The sequence below is a fragment of the Hyperolius riggenbachi genome, chromosome 3, assembly GCF_040937935.1.
Source record: "Hyperolius riggenbachi isolate aHypRig1 chromosome 3, aHypRig1.pri, whole genome shotgun sequence".
NCBI classification, from domain to species: domain Eukaryota; kingdom Metazoa; phylum Chordata; class Amphibia; order Anura; family Hyperoliidae; genus Hyperolius; species Hyperolius riggenbachi.
In genome coordinates, this window is record NC_090648.1 from 79,019,553 (window position 1) to 79,042,958 (window position 23,406).

At 44.7% G+C, this 23,406-nt stretch overlaps 1 protein-coding gene across 2 annotated transcripts in view; it reads right to left on the minus strand.

Moving 5' to 3' along the window:
* Positions 1-387: 387 nt before the first annotated feature.
* OLFM2 (olfactomedin 2) overlaps positions 388-23,406 on the minus strand; it is a 519,811-nt gene continuing 496,792 nt past the window's right edge. For both annotated transcript variants that reach the window (XM_068274422.1, XM_068274423.1), the window contains exon 6: positions 388-1,252. In XM_068274422.1, coding sequence (XP_068130523.1) covers positions 578-1,252 — 675 coding nt within the window. In that variant the 3' untranslated portion in view covers positions 388-577. The remainder of the gene's footprint in view (positions 1,253-23,406) is intronic.

The window sequence follows — 23,406 nt, forward strand, 5'->3', positions numbered from 1 at the left end:
CCAAATTAATCACTTTGCAATCTGGCATGCAATCCAAAGATCTCCATGGCACACAAGCCAAAGACAGCTGATCGGACATGAAATTATCAAACGAACCCCGACAAATTATAGTTACACCCCTGATTGGATGCCGTTAAGCTGCTAGGAGAAACAAAAAGGTTAGAAGATGGCACTGGACACTTTGTGAGTATTTTATGGCCTATAAAAGTGTAGTGGGACTTTGCTGTACTATATTATACATTTCTGCTATTTTTAGACTCTTGGGTTAACTTACAATTTCTGTCAAATTTCAATTACTAGTAATATTAGAAGTACGCTACAGTATAGGGTAATTCTAAAATGGATCATCACACGGTACACAGAATAAAAACACTGACCAAACCAAAACAATGTCAAATACTGTCTTTATTTTCCACCGGAAAAAGAAAAAAAAGTTTATTGATACCATGCTCACTCAACCACGTGAAAGTCTTTTGTGTTCTGTGCGTTTCATAGAAATAACTGGAATTATCAGACTGTAAAAAGAATTAAACCAAGAAACAAAAGGAGGTGAGATGATCGTCCTATGTAGTCCACATCACTCTCCAGAAGTCTTTATAACATGAAACAACGTGACATTATAGAGAACTTGATGACCATTATTCCAAGTGTAGAGAACTCTCTCTCTCGGGTTGTAGTCCAACATAGATATGTGTGAATATTGGTTATGGAATGGGATATCTGTGTACTCATAAGTAGAAGAATTTGTATAATATGCAAAGTAGATCTTGGCTCCGGCCAGATGAGAATTGGTTACGTAGAGGGTGCCACATATCATGAACGACTCTCCGGCGCTCCGCTTTGGGTAGCCGGTATCCCAGGTCTGGAGGATCTCCAGACTTTGGGGGTCCAGCTTGCTGACAACAATATTTCCTGCATTCTGATTGGTCGTGTAAACTGCCCAGAGGCCGTTCTCATCCACCATGAAGTCAATGTCTGAGAAGCCGCCCCAGGAGTAAGGGAAGGTGTTGTTATAGCCAGCATTGTTGAGGTTCCTCTGGACAGCGACGCTACGGGATCGGAAGTGGTACTTCACTACAATGTTGCTCTGGTACTTGTTGTAATACAGAGAACCATTGTAAACTACGTGACCAGTACCGGCCCAGGGATGAGGCAGGAGATGTTGCACGAAATTCTGACCCTTGATAAAGTCATTGAGGCTGCGATATTCCAAGACTCTTCGACCTTTCAGGTAACCATCCATATACCAGACCTAAACGAGGAAAAAAACAATGTTACAATAAGGTTTATACTTTGCATACATTTGATAAAGGAGCCCATTGAAAAGAACAGAGGAAATAGCTGGTAGTAAAATATTGGTAAATTTACAGATATTCCACTACTTCATTCATATATAATATTTGCCAATATTTTACTATAACCTAACCTCTCCCTACTCTCATGCGGGATTAAACTCTGACATAACATTCAGTAAAAGCAAGTTTTCCTACTTTGTATTACCCATACAGTTATAATATTTGGTTTTGTGCACAAGTATTATTATCTGTTTACAAGTTTCCAAAGTACAGTTTATTTGCTCTGAAAGCTGCCATTGTACTTATTGAATAGCTGCTGTATTTATGTATTACAATGTATTCAGTGAGATATGTGTCTTCTCCTCTGTGTACTTTCGGCTTGTATTCAGCCAAGACACTGCTAGCAGTGTTTATATTATCTTATTTGTTTTCTTATCAGCTACTATTGTAACCACTTCCTTAAGTTTGGCAATGGTGCTAAGCTTCCCATCGAAGAAGAAAGTGCTGTGTTTAACTGTTGGAATGCTGTTCTGCTACCAGTGTTTTTTTCTGGTAGTAGCCTTTTTGTTGTAAAGTATCTTTTAGAGCAAAGAAGAAATGCTGAGTTTCACACCACTTTAATCCCCCTCGGTGGCTGTCTCACTTTAACCCCTCTAATATTTACCCTATCATGCCCCGCCAGCGTCCTGTTGAAAAGCATAAAATAAAATAGCGGCTGTCCTTTTCAACAGAACCAGTCTTGCCCCTTTGCACATTATCTGATAATGTTTTTGTCCTAATATAAAACTGCCTATTGTAGTGGTGTTTATCACCGGGCTGCAGACACGAGGGGCTAACCAGCCAGACAATCAGTTTATCTGTGCATTTAAAACAATATTACATTTAATAAAAAGCAATTATCCTTCACGGAAGAGGTAATGCTACAGAAAGCAAGGTAATACATCTATTATTAGCACACATATTTACTTATCGCTCTCCGGATTCTCTGATTTATATAATTAAAAGTTAATGACACCTATTATACTTATTATTTTCTAATACAGTCTCATAAAGACCCGAACCTACTCATCCTTGTTGCTTATCTAATTTAAAAAGAAGGATAATGGGAGTAGCTGAATGCCTGACTTGCCCTCTCTCCCATAGCACAAAATTATAGTGTTTTTAACATATTTGTTTTATGTAAAGTTATCTTTTCATTGAAATACAGCACAACAAAAATGGATATCAACCCTAACCCCAATAACTAGAGGACAGCATCCTTCCCAAAATAGACAAACTACTAAATAAGTTATTATATTAGTTATTATTTAATTCCTTTAAAACAATGTACATAGATGCCCTTCTGATCCACTACCTCAAAGGGCTCGTACACACTCATAACTGATGTCGCCCGTCGGAGATCATAACTGATGTCGACCTGGTGGTCGGGGAATGGTGCGAACAATGGGATCGTTGGGAGGACTGCCGTCACTGGGTTTAAAGAGACTCTGAAGCGAGAATAAATCTCGCTTCAGAGCTCAAAGTTAGCAGGGGCACGTGTGCCCCTGCTAAACCGCCGCTATCCCGCCGCACAAAGGGGGTCCCTTCACCCCCAAACCCACCCCAGCACGACTTGGTCATGCATTTGGTCGCTCCTGGAGGCAGGGCTAACGGCTGCAGCCCTGCCTCCAGTCGCGTCTGTCAGCGGCGCATCGCCGCCTCTCCCCCGCCCCTCTCAGTGAAGGAAGACTGAGAGGGGCGGGGGAGAGGCGGAGATACGCGTGGGGCAGGGCTGCGGCGGTTAGCCCTGCCCCAACCAGGAAGAGATCCCCGGCATTACGGAGGGGGATTTGGGGGTGAAGGGACCCCCGTTAAGGCGCGCTATAGCGGCGTTTTAGCAGGGGCACACATGCCCCTGCTAACTCTGAGGTCTGAAGCGAGATTTATTCTCACTTCAGTCTCTCTTTAAGTAGATCACTCACATGTTGGGAGGTTTGGGGTTGCTGGCTATCGTACACACGCCTGATTGTTGGCTGAGGCTGTCATTATCGGCTGCCTCCGCCGACTTAAGTCAGGCGTGTGTGTATAAAGGCTTCATACTTTTGGCATTACACCCTGAACAAGCATGCAGATAAGGAGCTCTGACTCAAATCTAACTAGATTAGCTGCATGCTTGTTTCAGACACTACTGACCAGAAAGTTGAGCAGGACTGCTAGGCAATGTGCATTGTTTAAAAGGGAAAAAAAAACACAGCCTCCATACCCCTCTCACCTCGGGTTCTTGTTAAACAAAAAAAAAAAAAGTCAGTTTGATTCACTAATGGTAATGTGTCCATCAGCGCGAGGTAATTTTAACGAGCGAACGCTACACTAACAGGACCGCATGTAGCGTACGCTCGAGCACATTACCATTTACTATATTAAGCTGAATGACACTGGGTCAAATCAGCCTTTGTTACAAAACTGCTAGATACACAAGGAGAGGATGCCAACTTGGCTCTCCAACTTTGTTGGAGAGCCAAACAGGAGTTCAGCCTAGATTCTTCTTATGTGATGGTTTTAGGTGGTGTGGTGGGGAGATATAGCTGACTGGGCGTGTATATTTAGGTAATAAGACTGTTTGGATGTTTCAGCAAGAAAACTATGAAATATTACACATGTATTAATATTCAAATATTCCTGCTTTAGTACTTGTTTTTATTAGTAAGAAAGCTTCTGAAATGACACAATATGACCCATGAGATTAACATAACATTTCAATTTTTTTGTATTTCTGTTTTGGATAGAATGGTGAAATCAGACTCCGCCAGGATTAAATCGCTGTTTATATATTCCAGAGATTTTTTCTCAGGTCCGGTCCTAGAGACTGGATCACCAAGAGCTGGAAGTAAAGTGAGTCTCTGTTGCAGAAAATACACAAAACAAGAATATACTTCCTTTTAGTAGAACAGGGGAATGTTGCTCTATGTGTTTCCAGTGAGAACACTCTGGTCATTTCATTTTCCAGTAGCAGGGGTTACACAGAACAGAAAGTAATGGAATATACCTCAACAGGAGACAGGTAGAAGGAGAAGTAATGGGATACCCCACAGTAGAGGTCACAGAGAGCTTAAAACATCCCTCAAAAAGTAATTAAACATCCCTCAACAGGTTTTACACAAAACAGGAAGTGATGGAATATACCTCACCAGTGGATATAGAGAACAGGAAGTAATGCAAAACCTATCAACAGGGGTCACAGAGAACAGGAAGTAATGCATTACCTAAAACAGGGGTCACTGAGAACAGCAAGTAATGAAATATCTCTCAATAGGGGTCACTGAGAACAGGAAATAAAGGGAAATCTCTCAACAGAAGTCACTTAGAACAGAAAGTAATCATTATTTATTTCCTTTTATCTATCGTAATCCATGATTCCCTCTCCGTACCTATTTAACTCATGAATTAGCTCTCTTTATAGTTTAGGATAAAAACAAGTAAGGTAATACAATTCAAGAGAAAAGCTTTACTTCTCTTCTTTCTAAGACTACCTTTACCATCTTCTCTGCCTAAAACTTACTTCTCTGCCTAACACTACTGCCCTCCCCCCCCCCTACTCTGCCTAACTCTAACCTTCCTTATCCTCTGTCTAACACTACCCCCCCCCCCCCAATCTCCTCTGTCTAAAACTACCCACCCCCTTCCTTTCATCTGCCTAACAATACCCTCCCCCCCTCGCCTCTGCCTAACACTAACCTCTCCTCTCCCTAAGACTACCTTCCCAATCTCCTCTGCCTAAAACTACCCTTCCCCTCTCTTCTGCCTAACACTAACCTCCCCTCTCCTCTGCCTAACACTAACCTCCCCTCTCCTCTGCCTAACACTAACCTCTCCTAACTGATATCTAACACTAGCTCTTCACCGCGCTAATAGCAAGCCACTGTTGAATCAGCTGTTAGCCAACCAGTTGTTAGTTCGATAGGCTTATACATAAATACCACTTCTTTACCATAAAGGGTGAGGACCAAGACTTGAACAAAAGCTGAGTAACCTCTAGTGCTGCTGCCTGCTAATGATACCTGTGGACTTCAGTTCTTGGTGGGTTTATGTCCACTTTAAGATCTTTAATGTATTAATTTTATTTTTTGTTGCATATTTCCTATAATAACGCTACTTTTTCTTGAAATGAAAGTGTCCTGCATTCTGGGTTTGCAACCTATTTAATGAAGTCCTTTATGATTATTTTTCACCTAACTCCATTTTGTTAATTTCATTACTATGCGTTCAACCTTTTTTTTATACATATCCTCTTCCAAGTTATCGCCCCAAAGCTATGTGTGGGAGGCTGTAAAGCCTTGATACATGATGTTGTATATACCAGGCACCATTTTAGTATCCGTTGCCTGAATTGCTTCCACTTTATGGCTGTGCTTGTGAACGGAAAGATCTGCAGCACCATAAAATGCGGTACTCAAGGTAAGATCTCATCAACTCGATGCATGGCAATTCAACCACTCTATCTCTGCTGGAAACACCTCCTCACACGCAACCTGGTGTTCCATCTCTGTTGCTAAACAGCTTTCTAAGATTCATATGCTAGGAAAAGATGTCTCCCAGGTCCTTCCCATCTGTTGATGTTGACAGTAAATTGCCTTTCATTAGAAATTCTATGTATTTCTCTCCGGAGCGATGCATACCATGTGACATTTTGCACACTGCACTTAAAGTGCAATTTCTATACGAAAACACTCCAGGTGATGCATAATAACCCACAGCAATCACGAGAGCAGCTTACAATATGTACTGCAGAGAAATTAAAAAGAAACTTCAGGCAATTTTTTTTTATATACAGATAGCTTAATTTTGTTATTCCAACAAAGCAATCCGGCTTCATCAGCTCGTTCGCTGTGCTGGGATTGGTTTATGCATCATAGGGGTATATGCACAAAAGGTCGGGAAACTTTAAGTAAATGGGAACCACTGATTAAAAAAAAAGCCAGATACTTACCTAAGGAGAGGGAATGCTCTGGGTCCTAATGAGCCTTCCCTCGTCTCTCCCGGTGCCCTCGGTGCATCGCTGTCCCTGGGAGTAGTGTTTGACTAATTTGGTCAAATACTGCTTGCTCCACTGGCGAAAGTGACTTCGAAGAGTCTTTGGGAGCCCGAGTGCTTCCGAAGACGGGCTGCTGCATACTGCACAAGCACAAGCGTCCTCTCTAGCGCACTCATGCATGTGCAGTATGGAGCCATCTGTCTTCGGGAGCTCCCGGCTCCCGAAGACTTCCGAAATCCCCTGCAGCGAGGGATTTGAACTGGGAAGCCAGCGCTGCACCGAGAGAGGAGAAGGAAGGCACATTAGCACCCAAAGTCTTCCCTCTCCTTAGGTAAGTATCTGGTTTCTTTTTTTTTTTTAACTGAGTACCATTAGCTTTAATGCGTACAAACAGCACATGTGAAGTTTAATAAATTTATGCAATTAACAGAGCAAGTTACGCTACTTGTGTAACTCGCTACGTAGATTCAGAAAACTCAAGACCAGGCGTATAATTACAAATCATGTCCTCCCCAGCAAAACTTTAATGGGGCCTCCTTAATGTACACAACCCTTCCCTTGCCTCCCTTGGTGTCCCTCCCAACATGGAGGCTCATAATCACACAAGGGTCATAAAACATCAAGTGGCCATCAGGATCTTCACACCCATAGCATGTGTAGCAAGAAAAAAAAGTATCACTGAATGGGAAGGTTAGTAGTTGGGGCCTCCCCACACCTCTGGGCCTCCCTATGACTGCTCCCACTAGTTACATCACTGCTCAAGACACTTAACACTTGAAGTTTCCGACTTTGTGGTCATTCATCCCATTATTTGTAAAGGTATAATGAGGGGATCAAAACACACACACACACACACACACACACACACACACACACACACACACACACACACACACACACACACACACACACACACACACACACGTTTCTGGCACAATGTAGATGTTTATAGCAGTGGTCCCACTTTCCCTGTACCCTCCTCGCTGCTCATTCCATTGCTCAGGGACAGCAGCAGGACCACTGCTGTGGAAATCTACATCGTGTTGGAGACAAATCCTGAAACACAACATAGATTTCCAATAGTGCAGACCCGATGTCCCTAAAAGGTAACTATACCCTATGAGAAACAGTTAAGGCTACATCAAGGGTCTCATGCCCAACTCATGCTCAGGGAAGTGAGATTAACCACCCAACGTGTGTGCTGCCAGCCCTGGGGGGAGTGCTTGATGTGGATTCTGGGAGTTTCTATCAATAATAAGGGCCTGTCCAGATGTCTTCACCCTCCCAAATAAATAGGTAAAGGAGGTAATTTAACCCTACTTATTCACATGCAAGTGTTAAATGTAAAACTTTAATTGAAATAAAAAACAAGAATATTCATTAAAACTAATGTCTTCTCTATGATTCATAGCAAATTTTAACACTGAAATACTCCCAACTTCCACTGTTCAGCAACCGAAAAAGTAGACAGGGACAGGATGAGTTCACTGCCATGTATTTCTTGACTGATGGCTTCTCCTTCCAAATCTTTATGTGACTCTGATGACACATTCATGTCATTTTGATGCTTCCTCCGGTGCTAGTAAAAAAGGGCGCACAGGGATAGTGGACAAAAAGGGCACCGCCATAGACTGCAATGCAAAATATCGGCTATTCGGCGCCCGACAGGAAAAAAGGGCGCCCAGGAAATAGCGGTTACAGGGATCGTGTTAACAAAATTTTTCGTTTACAGAATAAGGTTTATAACAAATATCATTTACAAGTTCGTTTTGAGATTGTGTTATACTTATTTTTTCGTTTTTAAATTTCGCTTATATCAGTTTTTACTTATTATTTAGTTTAAATATTTCGCTTACAAAAGTATAACAACTAAATTTCCATTTACACTTCTTTGATCATTTAAAAATTTGTTTTCATATGTATAATGCGTAAATACCGTTTTCAACCTTATTGTATTAGAAATACATCGCTTTTGGTATTAACTTTGTTTTTACACATATAATGCGTTGATTATAGTTACTAAAATATCGCTTTTAATATTACTGTTATTTTAAGGTTGTTTTTACACTTATAATGCGTTGATTATAGTTACTAAAATATCGCTTTTAATGTTACTGTTATTTTAAGATTTCTAATGCTTGTAAGGCTATCTATTGTATTGTATATATTTATATATACTTTTTTCTATTTATAATATTAATGTATACGTGATTTTAAGGCTATTGTAAGGCTATTTATTCTATTACAAATATATAAATTATTTTATTCATGTTATTTGTAGAGAAGTATTTTAAGGATTAAATATATTAATGTTTATATGTGTTTAGGGTGTTTGTGCGGTGGAGATGGTTAGGTTTAGGCATTACCAGGGGGGTCTAGGGGTTAGGGATAGGCACGGGGAGGGTTAGGTATAGTTACAGTATAATATATGCAATCAGGGGGTGGTTAGGGTTAGGCACCACCAGGGGGTCTTAGGGTTACGCACCACCAGGGGGGTCTTAGGGTTAGGCACCACCAGGGGGGGTCTTAGGGTTAGGCATAGGGATGAGCGTAATGACCTAATTACGAATTTCCGAAATTTCGCGAAATTACTACAATTACGATTTCAGCAGTAATCGAAATTTCGTAATTTTCGCAAATTACGCAAATTTTCGTAATTACGATATTTAGTATTTTAAAGTTTGCAAAGGTTTCTATCCCTCTAGATGCCTAAAATGAATAACCAACCAATCCTCCTCCCCCTCCTCCCTCTCCCTCTCCCTCTCCCTCTCCCTCTCTCTCTCTCTCTCTCTCTCTCCAGAGATTTGTAGTATTTCAAAACCATACTCACATTCATGACATGTCCAGGGATCAAACCCAGGCCAACCACATGGAAGACAGCTATGCTCACCACCATACCACCAAACACACACTAAATAGACTGCTAACCTAAATCTTACTTGTAGACAGTCATATGAGACACATGCTGGGTGCAGGGCTTTGTGATTGGACCATGCGATAGAGTGAGGTGCAAAAATGAAATCATGCCTAGCAGAGGATGGTTTCACAGTGCTAAATGCTAGGCTGGCTGTGGTGCAATTGGTTAGTGTGTCTGGCTGGTAACAGCAAGGTTACAGGTTCAATTCCATCCAGGCATGTCTTTTCCTTTTGCGTTCAACAGTTGTCCAAACAGAGCCAACAGAGCCCCAGATAGCCATGTAGAGTTAGGTCACAGCTAGCCTGGCTGTGGTGCAATTGGTTAGTGTGTCTGGCTGGTAACAGCAAGGTTACAGGTTCGATTCCATCCAGGCATGTCTTTTCCTTTTGAGTTCAACAGTTGTCCAAACAGAGCAAACAGAGCCCCAGATAGCCATGTAGAGGTTGGTCACAGCTAGCCTGGCTGTGGTGCAATTGGTTAGTGTGTCTGGCTGGTAACAGCAAGGTTACAGGTTCGATTCCATCCAGGCATGTCTTTTCCTTTTGCGTTCAACAGTTGTCCAAACAGAGCCAACAGAGCCCCAGATAGCCATGTAGAGTTAGGTCACAGCTAGCCTGGCTGTGGTGCAATTGGTTAGTGTGTCTGGCTGGTAACAGCAAGGTTACAGGTTTGATTCCATCCAGGCATGTCTTTTCCTTTTGCGTGCGCGCGCTGCGCCATTGAACCCCATGGGGTATTTTGCGTGCGTAAAACTTTACGCATGCAAAACTTTGTGCTCGGTGTTTGGACAACTGTTGAACTCAAAAGGAAAAGACATGCCTGGCTGGAATCGAACCTGTAACCTTGCTGTTACCAGCCAGACACACTAACCAATTGCACCACAGCCAGGCTAGCTGTGACCTAACTCTACATGGCTATCTGGGGCTCTGTTGGCTCTGTTTGGACAACTGTTGAAGGCAAAAGGAAAAGACATGCCTGGATGGAATCGAACCTGTAACCTTGCTGTTACCAGCCAGACACACTAACCAATTGCACCACAGCCAGGCTAGCTGTGACCTAACTCTACATGGCTATCTGGGGCTCTGTTGGCTCTGTTTGGACAACTGTTGAACGCAAAAGGAAAAGACATGCCTGGATGGAATTGAACCTGTAACCTTGCTGTTACCAGCCAGACACACTAACCAATTGCACCACAGCCAGCCTAGCATTTAGCACTGTGAAACCATCCTCTGCTAGGCATGATTTCATTTTTGCACCTCACTCTATCGCATGGTCCAATCTCAAAGCCCTGCACCCAGCATGTGTCTCATATGACTGTCTACAAGTAAGATTTAGGTTAGCAGTCTATTTAGTGTGTGTTTGGTGGTATGGTGGTGAGCATAGCTGTCTTCCATGTGGTTGGCCTGGGTTTGATCCCTGGACATGTCATGAATGTGAGTATGGTTTTGAAATACTACAAATCTCTGGAGAGAGGGAGGAGGAGGAGGAGGGCTGTGCTATTCATTTTAGGCATCTAGAGGGATAGAAACCCTTACAAACCTGAAAAAGTAAAATTTCGGTTGGAGACACGAAATTCGTCATTACGGGAGTGAAATTTCAATTACGAAATTGTAAATTACGATTTGAAAATTAATTACGAAATTACGAATTTGGGTCGTAATGTTAAATTTCGCATTCGTAATAAAAGCAGTTCGAAATTTCGAAAATTTCGGCTCATCTCTAGTTAGGCACCACCAGGGGGGTCTTGGGGTTAGGCACCACCAGGGGGGTCTTAGGGTTAGGAACCACCAGGGGGGTCTAGGGGTTAGGGATAGGTACAAGGAGGGCTCTGTGTGAGAGTAAGGTTAGGTATAGTTACAGCACAATATATGTAATATGTACAATTTATTAAATTATATATATTTAAACAAAGAGGGGTCTAGGGGTTAGGGATAGGGATAGGGAGAGATCTGTGTGAGCCTACAGTTTGGTATAATTACAGTAAAATATCTGTAAAACCTACCATTGCATTGCTATGCTAAATACTCATTACCTCCCACACTCCCCATTTTTTTTTTTTGGTAATTAAAAAAAAATAAAAAATTTACAATTAAAAAAAATACATAAATAGTTACCTTAGGGACTGAACTTTTTAAATATTTATGTCAAGAGGGTATAACACTGTTACTTTATAAACTATGGGCTTGTAATTAGGGATGGATGCAAAACTGAAAAAATGCACCTTTATTTCCAAATAAAATATTGGCGCCAAACATTGTGATAGGGACATAATTTAAACGGTTTTATAACCGGGACAAAAGGGCAAATACATTTCATGGGTTTTAATTACAGTAGCATGCATTATTTAAAAACTATAATGGCCGAAAACTGGAAAATAATGATTTTTTTCCCCACATTTTTCCTATTTTCCCATTAAAACACATTTAGAATAAAATAATTCTTGGCATTATGTCCCACCTAAAGAAAGCCTAATTGGTGGCGGAAAAAACAAGATATAGTCCATTTCATTGCGATAAGTAATAATAAAGTTATAGACAAATGAGTGGAAGGAGCGCTGAAAGGTGAAAATTGCTCTGGTGGTCAGGGGGTAAAACCCCTCAGTGGTGAAGTAGTTAAGATGTCTCTCAGGAGCATAACTACATATCTTGGGGCCCCCCAGCGAAATGTCGATCCCCCCCCCCCCATGTTGTTTACACACTTTTCCCTTGCCTAACCCTTCTGACCCTCAGAGCCTGAGGGCCCATCTTACAAGGGTCATAAAACAAATTTGGACATCATAATCTTCACACTCATAGTGTGAGAAAACGCGGAAGAGCCGCCTCAAGTGTTCAGAGGGAGGCGGCTGATTCCGCGTTTAGCATGGCATCTGGAGTATTTAGGCACGCGTCCACTAGCGGGGCGGAACGCGGAGAAACTGCCGCATGCCTAGCGGCGGAATCCGCGTCCGACGCGGCAGTCGGTACGCATAGGCCTATTACTGACACAGTGCCTAAGCGCGGGGAAACCGCCGCATGCTCAGTTAGCGGTGCGGCTGGTTCCGCGTCCTGCACAGCGGATACATTGCAAGACAGATCTGGTGTGGCTGGGACTGATAGTCCACACAGGTTCAGAAGGACGCGCGCGCGCGTTGAGAGGCAGAGCTTTTATGACAGCCAGAAGGGTGTCAGCTGACTAAGCCGGTCAGCTGACAAATCTACCACTTCCTATTGGTCCAGCACTTAGAGGAGGCGCTGGAGAGCGCTAGAGTATATATACTGGGTGCTGGTCATTCCTCTGGTGTCTGGCGTTGCGATCACTACGTGGTAGCACGCAGACCTTGTCAGTATCTGTGTTTATTATACCAGTTTCCAAGGTGTTGATGGCCAATGATCTCACACCTTAGTCTAGGAAATCTGTTATTATTTGTATTATACTCTAGATCAGTTTCTTAGGTGTTGACGGCCAAGGATCTCACACCTTAGCTTAGGCATTGTTGATTATTTGTTATGACCTTCTGCTTTCCTGACCATTCTTCTGATCTTTGATTTTGTACCTTTGTCATTCTGATACTCTGTTGCTGAACTCGGCTAGTCTCTGGAATCTGCATCTGCCTCCTGTCTCTGAACCTGATCTGTCTGTCTGTTGCCGACCTGGCCTGTCCGCCCTCGAGAACTATCTTCCCTGTTTGGAGATAGTTCACAGACCTGTCAGTGACACTTTACCATTGGTGTCACTCACCTTCTGTCCTTCCCTCTCTCAGCCTTGCCCCGCCCCTTGGGGAGCTTCAGGCCTGTGGAAGGAATCTGATCCATAGCAGTATCTCTTACTGTCTAGCACCTGTTATGTCAGGCTTGGCCAGTTATCAGTTCACAGCTCAGCTCCTATGCCCCAATCTATCCCCACCTTCTTCACCCTATGTGGCGCGTCCCCGCTTGAACGGGAGGTGAGGAAACAACACCTGCCCGACTTCGGTTACACCCAGGCCTTGTAGGTGCAAGGTATAGGAGCTGAACGTAGAGTGAACTATGTAACTCACCAGAACCTAACAGGAGATAAGCAGAGTCCAGTAACAATCCGAGGTCATACACGTACAATCAGAAGTATCGAGGTACACAAGGAGCAGGCAAAATCAAGGTCAGGTAATCCTAGGTCGGTCCAGGCAGAGATCAGAGAATAGTCAGGGATCAGGCAGAAGGTCGGTTCAGGCAGCAGGCAAAGCGTAGTCAGATTCCAGGCAGAGGTCGGTTCACAGGTAATCAATAAGCAGGAAATCACACCCAGCAAAAGCACACAGCCAAAGCTATCACGGGCAATCACAGGAAGCACTCAGCAGGTTTAAATACTTCATGCAACCAATCAGTGGTCGACCACATGCACACAGCAGCCAATCACACGCAGGCAATAATCCTGTTTAAGTGTCAGCTGAAGAGATCAGCTGACACAGGTAGCAATACATGTCAGTTGGGTAACTACTCAGCTGACTAACAAAACCTCCTGGCTGTATATTAGCTATAGCATACTGGTCAAAGTCATTGCCTCTGGCGTGAGAGGCCAGGGTTCAAATCTGGCCAGGGACAGTATTCATATTTTATATATTTATTAAAACCCATGTCAGTTGACTAAACTGTCAGCTGACACTACCTCTGTCGCCGCCTCAGACCATACTGTGGCCGAGAGGAGCGAAAAAGCCGCCCACCAGTATGCGCAGAGCGATCCCCAGTGCACGCATCACCAGCGGAGGATGGCCGTTGACATGCGGAAGTGGAGGTTCCGACGCAACTCATCATGAGCGGTCGCATTGCGGGAACCTCCAGGTGAATTCCTAACAGCACCTATCTTACGGGTGCGTTACTCAAAGTATTACTGTTGCACTAAACACTCTCATCTCTCAGGTGTCCAGAGGTTAGTAGATATATCTGATTATCGGTGATACTGCAGATCATCAATAATCGGGTATATTCTGTATTCACGGTGATACTGCAGATCACCGGTAATCAGACCCTCTCTGTGTTACACCGATCGTTACACATAGCAAGTGTAGCCACAAAAACAGCTGATCTGAATGATGGGAGTGAAGTAGTAGTTGAGGCCCCCCCTTACAGCTCTGGGCCACCCTTTGATCGCAGGGGCTGCTCCCCTGTAGTTACGCCCCAGATGTCTGTGTAGTGGCTGGATATGTACTCAGTGGCATAGCTAAGGAGCTATGGGCCGCTGTGCACGTTTTACATGGGGCTTTTAATGCACTTTTACATAACAATTGATACTGTGCACCAAAACCTGCCAAGCATAACCACAGTATTAGAGGTACAAGAAGGGGATGGGGAATAGTGTGTTAATGATTACTACTATTCAAAGCATCTATATAAGTGATTATTACCAGCACAGGACCAATAGAGAAGTAATACTGTGTTTGTGGGAGGGCCCCATGGGGCCCCTCTGACCCAAGGGCCCCGATGCGTTCGCAACCTCTGCAACCCCTATTGCTACGCCACTGAGTGTACTGGTTAAGGGCTCTGCCGCTGACACAGGGAACCTGGGTTCGACTCTTCCTGTTCAGTAAGCCAGCAACTATACAGTAAAGAGGCCCTAGTGGCTTCAGTTCTGGCACTTCGAGGTTGCCAGGAGAAAAGCGTGATCTCAATGTTCTGTGTCTGTATCTAGTTTAGATATAGAAGTAAGGAAATCAGCTACAAATTTGCTGTTAGGCTGAGTCACACATAGTTATTCCCCTCATTGCATGGGCGTAGCAATCGCCCTGCAACACCTGCCATTGCAGGGGGGTCCAGAGGCTTTTGGGGACCCCTCCTCCTCCCTCTCCCCAACCGCAAGTGCAGCCAATTAGCAAAGAAACCTCCCCACTAGCTCATGAAAACCATGTGCAGGAGCGAGTGTAATTGTTTTGCTACTTCACAGCAGAACACTCTCTGCTACCATTCGCCAGCCCCCAATCACATGGGGTTCGAGTACAAAGGGGGCCCCATGCTATCATTTTTGCAGGGGGCCCTATTAAGTCTAGCTACGCCCCTGCCTCATTGTATCTAATCTGGAACTGCAGAAAGACTATGACCCTGGCAAACTGCAACGTTAAAAAAATCGTACTATTGTGTTAAATAAAGCCTGCTAAGTTTATGAATTACGCATATGCAACATAACGCTTTCCCGACTCCACAGAATACAGGCTGTTAACTACCGATATGGAATTAAATTGTTCCTAACAACGGAAACAGAGACAAAAGAATTATGAATTACCTTGAAAAGCTTTTAGCTTTAGAACCACTTTAAGCTTCAATATTGCCAAAATTCCTTACACGTTCAATTGCCTTTGATTGAAGCCGTGGGAGAGAACGCCACGGATCGATAAGAATAAGAAACATTTCGTAAGTACCTGCCTTAGTATCAGTATTAATACCACTTAAGAGCTATTGCTTTGTCAGGGAGAAACAGCAACGCCGAACGGTAGATTGCGCCAGCGCCGCGCACTAATGTGATTTCCACCAATAGTCAATGCAGCTGTCGTTTGGAATGCAGGAGGCCGCGGCACGGGATCAATGGCGCTTCGCAGGCCACATGGGACCGATGACATTACGGCTCAGAATGAATTGTATTACAAGGTGCAATCGATAGTGTTACTGCACACAACTGATGGTGCCATCACGTAGAATGGATCGGGTTACTGCTGCAGATCCATAGTGTTACACCGGTACTTAGCAGTAAGAGTATTAGCACTTAGAATAGATTAAAGTGACGATCGTTATAGATATATATCCAGGGGATCTAAGCACCAGGAACGGATTTATGAGATGTAAGGTCAGCCCAAGGCATCCCCAGGGAGATAACATCGGTACTTAGCAGGGCGTAATGGGTTAATGACACACTTTTACTGTTCAGGCTATGAGCGAGTCGAAACTTTTAAAGGCACAATATGCATGTAAGAGTGAAGAGAAATTCTTCCACCTTGATGTATTAACATTAGACAAGAATGCAATACCAGGAGAGTTAAAGTAGAAATGAACTCTTGCACAAGACAGAAGGAAAGCATAGAGAAATGTATTTAGGGAGTTTAGCTTGTCTAATCCCTCTCATCTGTGTCTAATCACAAGTTTGTAATTTGATCCCTCCAGGGCCGTGCAGAGGTCCCTTAAGTGGGGGGTGCTCAAATTTCAAAAAGGGGCCTTTCCTCTCTCTCCCCCCCCCCCCCCCCCATACAATGCATAGTAGTACCAACAAGTGGACCTTGCCCTGCAGTGACATGTAAACTCTCCTCCCTACCCCCTGAAGCTCTCTCACTGTTCCAAACCATCCGCGAACCCCTCTGCTTGACACACATTCAATCACAAAGACGCTGGCTGCATTCAACGGTGTGAAGTCATTCAGACCGTTAACCTGCCTCCAACAGCTGCCGCCTGCCTATTGTGTGTACTAGGGTTTAGCTTTACATTACATGTGTGCCTTAGGATATCCGAGGCAAACATTAAAGTAAACATGGGATGGGCTTACAAAAAGATTTGATACTTACCCGGTGCTTCCTCTAGGTCCCTCGCCGTCCTCCCGAATGCCTCTGTTCGGCTGCAATCAGCCTCTGTAACTGGCTCAGCCATGCCAGTGGACTTTTCTGCACATGCACGGAGTGGCCCCGCATGTGCAGAAGAGCCGACTGGCGCGACTGAGACAGATTACTAGGACCGATAATATGCGAATGGAGGCACTCGGGAGGACGGCGAGGGACACAGCGGTGCTCATGGGGCTGGAGGAAGCCCCGGGTAAGTATCCAATCTGCTTATTTTGACATCTTAAAGTACACTTTATTTTCTCAATGAGGCAGCTGATAGTGGCACTGTAGCACAGCATTCTTGTTTATCTGCACCTCTCCCCCCAGCCTCAGCCATCACACACTGACTTCTTTCAGAAGAAAAGTACCAGGTGCTGCACTTCACAATGATTTATGCACTGCACTTAGAGGAAAGCTTCATCTGCTATCTGTTTCACACTTTCAGCCCCCTTTATAGCTGCAGGAAAGCTGGGCCTGGTTCTTTATTTCTTAATGAGCTGCACATGATTTGTACACAATTAGCTGTCACAGCTGAATGGGCTGTGTGAAAAAGCAGCAGGAATGCCACTGCACTTTGAGGCATCCGAGGTATCCCCAATACAGAAGGATCTGTACCTGTTGTAGCAGTTTCTTCTGCTGTGTGCATCACAGAGCCTCACCTCACTTCCTTCTTGCAAGAAATTCCTTTTAGTAGTCAGTGTCAGTCAGAACAGCATCTCCACAACAGGGGGTTAGTGGGCAGGGTTAGGCCCCGTTCACACTGCACGCGTTTCCAGCCGCGTTTTGGAAATGCGTGCAGGTGGCCGACACGCACGACATCAGACAGTGCATAGAGTGCAATGTCTGATGTTCACACTGCATGCGTTCCGGACCTGTGCGGTCCGGAAACGCATGCTGCACGCATTTTTTGTAAAAACGCATGGCTGTCCCATTCACTTTTCAGTGATGGGATCAGCCACGCAACGCATACGAACGCGGATGGCGTGCGTTCGTACGCGTTGCGGTCCGCATGCGTTGCGGTCTGCGTTCTGCAGTCTGAACGGGGCCTTAGGGTCTGCAGGAGGTTTCACAGCAGTTCTGCTCCTCTCTGCTTCACCAGCAAGCCACCTCTTGCACATCAGCCGTCCCTGCTCCAGAGTGACCGCCCGTGGGGCGGAGCTTACTGAGGGTGGGTGGGGTTTATAACGGTCGGGGTGGAGCCTCCTTTACATGTCAAAAGGGCCTTTTTATTGAAGATTGTAATAAGGGGGGGGGGTGCCTGGGCACCCAGAGCTCCCCCTTCTGCACTTGCCTGAATCCCTCAGCTGTGTCAGCTGACTGCCACGGCAGGTAGGCTGATTGGAAAGCACAGGATGTTAACAATATGTCTGCTTCCATAAAATCAGGAGGTAGAGACACTGCAGATTTATTGCAGGATTTGTATCAGCTGTAACAAAGAAATGTTTTTCTTTAAAAGTTTTTATGCTGTTGCATATCTTTTAAAGCAGAGAGGAAGTTCTGAGTTCAGGTCCGCTTTAAAGGACAACTGAAGTGAGAGGTAAATGGAGGCTGCCATATTTATTTCCTATTAAGCAATAGCAATTGCCTGGCAGCCCTGCTGATCTATTTGGCTGCAGTAGTGTTTGAATAACTCCAGAAACAGGCATACAGCTAATCTTGTCAGATCTGACATTAATGTCAGAAACACCTGATCTGCTGCATGCTTGTTCAGGGTCTGTGGCTAAAAGTATTGGAGGCAGAGGATCAGCAGGGCTGCCAGGCAACTGGGATTGCTTGAAAGGAAATACATATGGCAGCCTCCATATCCCTCTCGTTACAGTTGTCCTTTAAGTCTGTTGCTATGGAGCCTTTCTTACAAAAAAATACAGAAACGGGTTGTTATACAATAGTAACAGTTCAAATTTTCAACAGTTAAAAATGACGCATTATTGGAAATGCCAACGTTGCTGTAGGGTTTGAAATGGCAACACAAACGTAACCAATTTTTTCTTAATTTAGAGTTTATCGAACCGATAAAGGCAGTAATGAGTCCTGCGAGTGGTTAATTGACAAAGCCATGCTGGCACGTGTGTACGTCTGCTCTCCAAGCATTGGCAGGCCAGTATGGATTCGCGCTCGCAGGCTGGCACCACTGGCGTGCAGAACATGGCAATATGAAAACATAACATCACCAGTGCATTATTTAAGAGCCCCTCTCCGCAACTTGGTTAAATTGACAGTTCCGTTTGGAAACGGTCAACCTAAACAGACCCGAAGGAATAACGGTGTCGTCTTTAATAACTGTCAGGCTGGCGCTCAACTTTAGGTGCCGTTAAATGCGACATAACGGCGTCGTGATTAATGCTATTATGAACAAGATTCCAATTAGTTCCAAGCGGTTTCATGTACTTTGGAAACAGCTCTGAGTACATCAGCTGTAATGCGCGGACATCCATCTTCGACAAGGTATAGCATTGATTTTAAGTTATAGTTAACGATTAATGTCACGTTGCTCAATGGGAAACGTCAGCTGTGTTATGTGAAATGATGGGAAAGAGTGGAATTTAAGTCCTAAAAAAATATCTTTGGTTGCCTGCAGTGAGACTCACTATGAGAGGTGATTAGGGAATTCTTGGGCTACAACAACAAGAGAAGAAGAGAGGGTTCATAAAATGAGGAGGACAGTAGGACAATCTCTGCAGGAGCTCATTGTGCTTATTGCATTGTGTCACTGGAGGCACTTTGGCATCTTAAACTCTTTTCTTGGCTCAGGAATGGTTGGGAGGGTCTCAGGTGGCTCTGTTGAAATAAACTGACTCGCAAGATGTCATACTTGTGAACTCAGGGAACTCTGTTAGTTTTTGTGCTGAAATGTGTCAGTGCTAAGCAACAGTGATGGTCGAGCAGTGGAGTAACTAAACTTAATAGCCCTCCCCCCCTGCAAAAATGATAGCATGGGGCCCCTTGGTCTCCAAACCCCATGAGGGTCATGTGATCGGGAGCCAGTGAATGGCAGCAGAGAATGTTCTGCTGTGAAACAGCATCTTTAACCAGTTAAGTGGAAATTGAAATCTACACCATTTTGTTGGTTATTTGGCTTTCAGGGCTTAGATTTCAATCCATCAATACCGCATGTTTTCGCCGATTTCGTCTTTTCCAATAATCTCACCACCGTCGCTCCCGCCACAGCTCACTTGCTCTGCCATCCCTACAACGGCAGAGCCCGATCTCATTGGCTCCTGACCCTGTCTATCAACGTAAGCAACTCCCATTGGCTTACATTGATAGACACGATCAGGAGCTAACGAAAGCGGCTCCTGACCGTTTCACAGGAACTCTGCCGCCATAGAGATGGCAGAGTGGGTGGCTGAGATTCCTGGCATGCGGCGTGGACAGTAATTGCAGCAGGTATGTGCGGCGATTCGTCGGTATTCATAGTTATTCCCCGTTTCTTGTACCAGCGGTCTCTGGTCATTAAGGGGGCAGAGACTGTTGGTACTTAAGTGGTAAAGCAGGCAAAATTACAGAAACTTCCGCTACTCACTACTCTGCATGGCAGGAGGAGGTAGCATGGATGGTTTTTGTGAGCAAACTGAGTTTTTTTTTGCGAATTGGCTGCACCTGCAGTTGAGGAGAGGGAGGAGGAGCCTCCAAGCCCCCCTGTGATGACAAGGGTCACGGGGTGATTGTTACGCCCATGGCTATGAGTACATAGCTACTCATAATCGAAATTTAAATAAGTTAGCACTGCCTGCATCAGAGAAAGGGTAAATTTACCTATGCCACCCATAGCCGATCCGTTCCTCTCACGGTCCACATAACACCACTACTTCCTCCTTCGGGGTTTGAAGGAGGAAGTACGGAAGTTACGTGGACCGCGAGTGGAACGCATTGGCTATAGGTGGCAGCTTAGGTAAGTTAACCCCCCTCTGCCGTGGGTAGCGCTATATAATTTAAACTTTGATTAAGAGTAGCTACATACTCGTAGCGACCATTACTACTAAGCATAAGCAGTTGTGTAGTAATGCTGACAATAATTATTTTGAGTCTCACAAGGTACTGCAGAATACCCCTCCACAGCATAAGCATAGTCCCCTTTCCAGTGGCAGTCAGCAAGTTTTCTTTACATTTTTAAAGTCTGTATCCCCATCAGTGGTCTCAAGAACAGTGGAATGACCCTGGGCACTGCTACCTTAGCACAGGAAAACTGTTACTTCCCCCCTCCCCGCCACCACCACCACCACCACCACATCCTAAGTATAGACCCCTTCCTGAGGGCAGTCAGCAAAAGTTGTGTTCACCCCCAGCAGCCTCAAGGCCGTCAAAAACTGGCTCTGGGCAGTGGGCACACCTACATTAAGAAAAATAAACGTTTGCTTTCCTAAAATAGAAAGAATTTGCGATAATTCAGGTTGGAGTGAGCTTGAGATGTCTCCCAGTGCATCACTGCTGAATATATGCAAAATAACCATTGTTACCCTTAGAAGCTAAACACACCTCCAGAACCGCTGGAATGCAATGATGTGTCAGCTTGTTAATTTGTACAGAGCCATAATAATCCAACATGCATACAGTCTGTTTCGGATTGTTTGATCCTCATCAGTGCATGGCATGGATTAATTTGTCTCTATGCAGTAGGGCTTGTAACACCGAGAGGTACAGACTAACCAGCAAACTCATGGTGAACCAGAACTCATTGGAGTGTGTGAGGGGCTACAATGGTCCTAAAAGCATTTTTGTAAGGGGGCTTTTAGGACCATTGTAGCCCTTTACACACTTCAATGAGTTCGTATTCACCATGAGCTTGCTGGTTAGTCTGTACACCTACATTAGTACAATATAAATGCTACAATGCTGCCTACTTCCCCTCTACAACCTCAGCATAATCCCCACACCACACTATCATTACTATTTCCCCTTCATAACCTAGCCATAAATACCAACATAAAGTACATTTATATTACTACATAACTAAGCTATAACTATCCCAACACACAATACTGATGCACCTCTATAACCTAATCCTAACTAGTGTTGGGCGAACATCTAGATGTTCGGGTTCGGGCCGAACAGGCCGAACATGGCCGCGATGTTCGGGTGTTCGACCCGAACTCCGAACATAATGGAAGTCAATGGGGACCCGAACTTTTGTGGTTTGTAAAGCCTCCTTACATGCTACATACCCCAAATTTACAGGGTATGTGCACCTTGGGAGTGGGTACAAGAGGAAAAAAAAATTAGCAAAAAGAGCTTATAGTTTTTGAGAAAATCGATTTTAAAGTTTCAAAGGGAAAACTGTCTTTTAAATGCGGGAAATGTCTGTTTTCTTTGCACAGGTAACATGCTTTTTGTCGGCATGCAGTCATAAATGTAATACATATAAGAGGTTCCAGGAAAAGGGACCGGTAATGCTAACCCAGCAGCAGCACACGTGATGGAACAGGAGGAGGGTGGCGCAGGAGGAGAAGGCCACGCTTTGAGACACAACAACCCAGGCCTTGCATGAGGACAAGAAGCGTGCGGATAGCATGCTTTGTACCACCATGCAGTCATAAATGTAATAAAGATAAGTGGTTCAATAAACAGGGACCACGCGGCAACGCTAACCCAGCAGCAGCACACGTGATGGAACAGGAGGAGGCGCAGGAGGAGAAGGCCACGCTTTGTGAGACACAACAACCCAGGCCTTGCATGAGGACAAAAAGCGTGCGGATAGCATGCTTTGTACCGCCATGTAGTCATAAATGTAATAAAGATAAGAGGTTCAATAAACAGGGACCACGCGGCAACGCTAACCCAGCAGCAGCAGCAGCAGCAGCACACGTGATGGAACAGGAGGAGGCGCAGGAGGAGAAGGCCACGCTTTGTGAGACACAACAACCCAGGCCTTGCATGAGGACAAAAAGCGTGCGGATAGCATGCTTTGTACCGCCATGTAGTCATAAATGTAATAAAGATAAGAGGTTCCATAAACAGGGACCGGCAACGGTAACCCAGCAGCAGCAGCAGCAGCAGCAGCACACGTGATGGAACAGGAGGAGGCGCAGGAGGAGAAGGCCACGCTTTGTGAGACACAACAACCCAGGCCTTGCATGAGGACAAAAAGCGTGCGGATAGCATGCTTTGTACCGCCATGTAGTCATAAATGTAATAAAGATAAGAGGTTCCATAAACAGGGACCGGCAACGGTAACCCAGCAGCAGCAGCAGCAGCAGCAGCACACGTGATGGAACAGGAGGAGGCGCAGGAGGAGAAGGCCACGCTTTGTGAGACACAACAACCCAGGCCTTGCATGAGGACAAAAAGCGTGCGGATAGCATGCTTTGTACCGCCATGTAGTCATAAATGTAATAAAGATAAGAGGTTCCATAAACAGGGACCGGCAACGGTAACCCAGCAGCAGCAGCAGCAGCACACGTGATGGAACAGGAGGAGGCGCAGGAGGAGAAGGCCACGCTTTGTGAGACACAACAACCCAGGCCTTGCATGAGGACAAAAAGCGTGCGGATATAGCAGCAATGCTTTTTGCCGCCATGCAGTCATAAATGTAATACAGATGAGAGGTTCAATAAACAGGGACCGGAAACGCTAAACCATCCCAGATGTTCATCGGTCATGTTACTTGGTTGGGGTCCAGGAGTGTTGCGTAGTCGTTTCCAATCCAGGATTGATTCAT